Below are 7,149 nucleotides of genomic sequence, written 5' to 3' on the forward strand. Positions count from 1 at the left end.
TCCTTTATTTTTATGATTTACCTAATTACAATGTAAATAAAATGCAAACACATATCTGCAAAAAAAAAAAAAAAAAAAAAAATTATTATCATTATAAAATAAAATATATATATAATGAAAGAACAAGAAGGAAGCAACGTGATACTTAACATTTCGGATATTTCAAAAGACAATGATGAAGTACCAAATGATGAAATTACATTTTTCGACATAAATAATAGTATAAATCACCTTACAGGAAAGGAATTTTATTTCTATTCAAATAATGATGTATTTATTTATAAACAAAATAATCCTCATGAATTTTTAAAAGACAAGTCGTCCATACGGATTAAGGATCCAACATGTTCTTCCCTACAAGATAAAAAATGTAATGATGAAAGTGATGCATTTGAAGAAAGTGAAGAAAATGATGTAATTGGTATAAATAATCCTATTGATATAAATAATCCTATTGATATAAATAATCCTATTGATATAAATAATCCTATTGATATAAATAATCCTATTGATATAAATAATTCTATTAATACAAATAATTCTATTAATACAAATAATTCTATTAATACAAATAATTCTATTAATACAAATAATCCTATTGATATAAATGATGAACATAAATATTGTAAACTTATAGATTATAAACATAAATATAATAACAATTCTATAAATAACGTGAACAATCTAATTAATACGTGTGGTAAGGGAAATATAACAAACAGAGATACAAATAACTTCAAGAATAATAAACATATTAATATACATGTTTATAAAAATAAGAACTCAAAAGGTGAACGTGATATATCTTTCTTTTCTGATCATTTGAAAAATTGCAACCACCTTGAGGATAAAGTAAAATTCGTTTTCTCACAAGAATTAAATAAAGTGAATGATATTTTTAACGTTGAAGAGATTATGAAAATTATTAATAATTTAAATTCTATCAGAATAGAAATTGAAACTACCATTTATAAAAAATTAGAAAAGAAATATAAAAATTTTCTTCTTAGTACTGTTAAAATTAAAGATATAGATTTGGATATTACAAATATGAAGAATCATTTATCTAATAATTTAAATGAAATAAAATGCTTACAAGAAAAAAAATATAAAGAGAAATTACATATAATAGATTTAATATCTAAAAAGAATTTATATAAACAAATTAATTTACTTTTATTAATTATATTTATTATATCTTATTACGATATTCTACTTTTTAAAAATATTTTAAAAAAAAATTTCGAATTCTCATCTATTGCGTTTTATCAATTATATCAATTTATAAATCATAACCATAAATTGTTACAACACATAAAATGTGTAAATAATTTAAAACATAAAATGTTCTCTATCTATTTTAATAGAATAAAAGAAAATAATGAAACAAATTTTGTTCACTTTTTATTTTCAGATGATTCCAAAAAAACAAATCAAATAAATATTAATGAACTCTTAAAAACATTATTAAAAATTTACTATTTACTCTTTAAAATAAAACCATTTAATTTTATAGAGAATTCTTTAGTATATATGTATCAATTTTTTCAACAAATATCTAAACAAATTGTTTTCTCATGCTTTATGACAAATATAGAAACCCAACAAGAAAATACTCTTCATAAAATAGCTGAAGATGCTTTAATAAAAAATCAAATAAACTCGAAATGTAAAAATAAAATTAATAACACTCTTGATCATTTTAATAAAATACATCAAAAAAAACGCAACCATCAAAATTTATATAATTCTCCTTATCATCAAAATAAAAATGTAGATGAAATAAAAAATCAAAATGTAGATGAAGTAAAAAATCAAAATGTAGATAAACTAAAAAATCAATATATAGATGTACTACAAAATCAATATATAGATGTACTACAAAATCAATATATAGATGTACTACAAAATCAATATATAGATGTACTACAAAATCATAATAAAGATATACTACAATGTCAAAATATATATCATAATCTACAAGATAAATCTGTTTGTCAAGATCAGGATAATCATAAAATAAGTCAAGTTGAAAAGTACCAACCAAATTTTTTATCATTCCAAACGGAACAATCTGAAGAATTAATAGATAAAGACGTATCTATATGTGACAAAACAAATCTAACACATAATATGATATATTCAAAATATGATCAAATTGATGAAAACATAAAAAATAAAAAAAAAATAAAAAGTTATGATTCCATTAATAATAATATAAATGATACAGACATATACAAAAATAATCATTCAACAAATCAACAAAATGATGCAGATAATTTTTTGTTTATTCCTTTAAACGAACTTGTTCCTAAATTAAATGATACCAGCAGTCTACTTTCACTCATCAAAATATATGAAATTTTATTTGATGTTTTCAATAAATATGATTATATAATAATATATCTATTAAATTATTATTTACAAAAAAACGATATCTCTATATATCAAACCGAGAATAAATCAAAATTTAAAAATCTTGAAAAAACAAATCTAACACTATATAATAAAATATATGAGTGTAATAATGATAATATACAAACAATAAATAAGTGCACAGATAAACTTACAAATGAAACGTATCAAGAAATAACAACAACCAAAGAGTTATCGCAAAATTATAATATGTATAATGAAGATATACATAAACAAAATAATGTAACAAATAATTTGGATGAATCTAACTATTCACAATATTATAATATCGATCATAATCAAAGTAATATTTTTTATATACCAAACACGTATACCTCACATTTATTAACATACTTCATAAAAAATGATACAATGAAAAATCAAACATATGATCAAAAATGTACAAGTATTAAAAATAAAATAGAATCCTATTTAAAAGAAAAAAGTATAAGTTGTATTTACTCACAAGAATATATATATTTTACATTACAAAATGCACTACATTTAATATATGTAAAAAAGAAATTTTTAAAAAATATGGAAAAAGTAATAAAAACTATTATTGAAAATATGCAATTTAATAATTTCAATTTTAATCACATATGTTCATATATTTTTTTGACCATCTTATATTGTTTACATTCATATCTATTCAAATATAATTCTTCAAATGATCAAATATATTATTTAACTAAAAGTTTAAAGGAAAATAAAAATATTGATGTATATGTTAATCCGAAGGATAACATAAATGTACATGTTGATCCAAAAGACAACATTAATGTACATGTTGATCCAAAAGACAACATTAATGTACATGTTAATCCTAAAGACAACATTAATGTACATGTTAATCCTAAAGACAACATTAATGTACATGTTGATCCAAAAGACAACATTAATGTACATGTTAATCCTAAAGACAACATTAATGTACATGTTAATCCTAAAGACAACATTAATGTACAGGTTAATCCTAAAGACAACATTAATGTACAGGTTAATCCCAAGGACAATATAAAGATCAATGAAAAAATACATGTAAATATAAAAACAAATGATTATAAAAATAGTTGTAATACTCTTTATAATGAACAAAAGAACGTTTACATTGAAGAACATATAAGAACTTCTATTTTTGAAGATCATAACTTATTAAAAGACATTTTACAAAATCATGATATTTTTCTAGAAGTAGAAAAGAAATTAAAAAAAAATTATTTCCCCACATACTATTATTTAAATATTAAAACGTTAAATGATATGATTAATAGAGATCATTGGTTACGTATACCAAATAAAATTAATAATAAAATATGTAATAACAATTTTAATTTTAATTTTAATTTTACTTTTAATTTTAATAATATATTAACCTTTTATAAAAACGAATTTCATGATTTTTTAAATGTACCTTTTTCTCCGAACCCTTTGAAAAAATTTAATTTTAAAAACATAAGACAATACCTATGTTTTAATCAACATACACAAAAATATGATGATGATGATGATATAGCAAATATAAATGTAACAAATAAAAGTTTTGATATATCTATTTGTGATGATAAAAATGTAAAAAAAGAAGATTTTTATTCTTATAATATATCCTCTTCAAAAGTAGATAAAAAAAAAAATATATATGAAACACCCTATTTCAATATTGTAAATTTTGAGAGTATTACTTCCAATTCTAGTAATTTATTAACATGCATAATACAAGATTATTTTATTCTTCAAAATTTAGTTCATAATTTAAAAGAAGATATACATAAGTATATATTCAAATCCATTGATATGTATATATATATTATATGTTATTATTTTATGAAACGATCTAATATACAAGAACTTTTAATTAACGTCAAACAAAATAAAGAGAAATTAAATATAAATAATATACTTTTTATAATAAAAAAACAAGAAAAATATACAGAATTGTATAAATTTTTACAACATTATAATGATGAAATCAAAAAAAATGAACAAGATTATAATTTCTTATATGTAAATAGTAATATAAATACATCATTCCCATCTTCATCAAAAAATAATATTACACATGATAGTAATATAATGAATGATAAAAATTATTTATCGATTTATCCTTTAAGCAATTGTTCTAAATTATTTAGTTTTACATCTTTATATGCTCTTTCTGAAAAAATTATTGCCTTAGAATCCATCTTTTGTCTATTAATCAATATGAAAGAAGAAATAATAAAATTGAATGAAAATTCAAAGAATAAAAATAAACATAATAGTAATATACATGTACAAAAATGTGAATTACAATATAATAAAATAGGTACCTTTCCTACAGATAATGCTGTTGGTGATAATAATAATAATAATAATAATAATAATAATAATAATTACATGTTAAAACAAAATAATTATTGTAATAATAACAACAAAATATATTGTAACAAACCCACTAATGATGTTATATACACATTTCAAACATTTCTTGATAAAAAATTAAATATGATCAACGAAATACGTATATTAACATACTGCGATTCCTTATATAATATTATGGACAGTGAAAATTATGTTAATGAAATATTAAGAATTATTAATGAATCCTATAATACTACTAATAATGTAGAAGAATATAAGAATAAATATAAAAATAATAAAATAAACTTATTATCAAATGATGATTTGAATAAGAAAACGGAGAATTTAAAAAAAAATCTAGACGAATATGTGAACCTATATATAAATATTTTAAATGATAGTAAAAGAAAATTAATGTTTTGTTGTGAAGGTATTTTATCCATTGTTATTCATTATCTCTTATGGAATTTAATAAACTACATTTTTAATGTAAACAATATTGAAATAATACAAAAAATAAAATCTGATTATTTTCCTGTTACAGAAAATGTTAACAGAAATAATAATAATAATAATAATTATCATCATAATAATATTTTCAAGTCTTCTAAAAAGGACAATTATAACAATTTGCTTAATAATAATCAAGATATCATGAAATCCCAAGACAACCATTTTTATAATCATGATAATAAAAATTTAGTTTCTACTTTAAGATATCATTTTGAGAAAATATCAAATTGTATTAAAAAAAATATTATAAATCTCGAAAATGAAATAGACGAACAAATAAATAATAATATAAATATACATAATTCTATATACTATAAGTTTTATAAAGACCTAAAAAATCCAGAAAATCCATTGTATCAATATTATTATATCTATCTATCCAAAGGAAACACATTTTTTGATCAATATATAGATTTACATTTTTATAATTTACAAAAACTAGATAACTTTGTAAAAAATTATAATCCAGATATTTATCAATATAAACATGTACAATCTATTATTTCTAAATATAATACATACAAAAAAATTACCCCACAGTCTTTTGCGGCTCACTTTGAGGCACATACCTTAAAAAAAATTCAAAACTATTTAAAGCTACAAAAATTACATAATACTTAATAAAATATTATATACATATGTATATGTTCTATTTTATTTATATGTTTAATTATTTATTTATTATTTTTTTTTTTTTTCAAACATAAAACTATATATGCTGAAAGTAAACATAATTATTTTTGTAAAAATTTACATAGATATAAATATATATATAATAATATATATATATATTATATACATTTAAATATATTTTTTTTTTTTTTTTTTTTTTTTTTTTTTTTTCATTTTTGGTACCTACTTGATTTTTTCTCAACTATAAATAAATAAATAAATATATATAAATAAATATATAAATCCTATGTCAACTTTTGAATTCATATATTATATAATATAATACATATGTATGATAAAAAAAAAAGGGGAAAAGAAAAAAAAAATTAAAAAAATAATAATATAATAAATATATAAATAAATAAATAAATAAATAAATATATATATATATATATATATCAACAATTACTTAACTGCATATATATTTATATCCATATTATTTATAATTATTTTATTTTATTTTATTTTATTTTTTTTCTTTTAATATGAATAATAATAATTACATATTTGAAAATGAGAATCCAATATTGTATAATACGAATGAAGGAGAAGAAAATAGAAGCTCATTAGACGAGTTAACAATAAAAGAACATATATATAATAAAAGTGATTTATGTGATATATACTATGAGGAAGATAAAATTAATGTAGACGAAATATTTGATTTATTAAGAGATATAAAAGATCCAGAATATTCTTATACATTAGAAGCTCTAAAAATTATAGAGAAAAAAAATATTCATATAAATTATGAAGAAAAATTAATTACAGTGTATTTTACACCTACTATACCAAATTGTTCTTTAGCAACACTTATAGGATTAATGATAAGTATAAAATTACAATATTCATTATGTAATAATTACAAAACGAACATTTATATATATCCTGGATCACATAATTCAGAACATTCAATAAATAAGCAACTAAACGACAAGGAGAGAATAGCAGCAGCTATAGAAAATAAACATTTATTTAATGTTATAAAAAATAGTATTAATTATCACTATCCAATTATTAAATTTTAAATATACAAAATAAATGTAATAAAAATATATATATATATATATATATATATATATATATATATATATAATACGAATTTGTAATACATTTATAATAACATGAACGACTTCTTTATCATATGTATAAATTTTAACCTTTTTTTTTTTTTTTTTTTTGTAATATAATTATTATATATAATTTGAA

General features: G+C 18.8%; 2 protein-coding genes across 2 annotated transcripts; both read left to right on the top strand.

Annotated features, from left to right (window-relative positions):
* Window positions 1-114: 114 nt before the first annotated feature.
* On the top strand, window positions 115-5,889 carry PRSY57_0701200 (hypothetical protein; the record flags this gene model as incomplete). The annotated part of the gene is made up of 1 exon (XM_012906677.2): window positions 115-5,889. The coding sequence occupies one exon, from the start codon at window positions 115-117 to the stop codon at window positions 5,887-5,889; it is 5,775 nt and encodes a 1,924-aa protein (XP_012762131.2).
* A 536-nt stretch (window positions 5,890-6,425) lies between these two features.
* Window positions 6,426-6,968, top strand: PRSY57_0701300 (hypothetical protein; the record flags this gene model as incomplete). The annotated part of the gene is made up of 1 exon (XM_012906678.2): window positions 6,426-6,968. The coding sequence occupies one exon, from the start codon at window positions 6,426-6,428 to the stop codon at window positions 6,966-6,968; it is 543 nt and encodes a 180-aa protein (XP_012762132.1).
* Between the last annotated feature and the right edge of the window lie 181 nt (window positions 6,969-7,149).

This window comes from Plasmodium reichenowi, chromosome 7 (assembly GCF_001601855.1).
Source record: "Plasmodium reichenowi strain SY57 chromosome 7, whole genome shotgun sequence".
Taxonomy (NCBI): domain Eukaryota; phylum Apicomplexa; class Aconoidasida; order Haemosporida; family Plasmodiidae; genus Plasmodium; species Plasmodium reichenowi.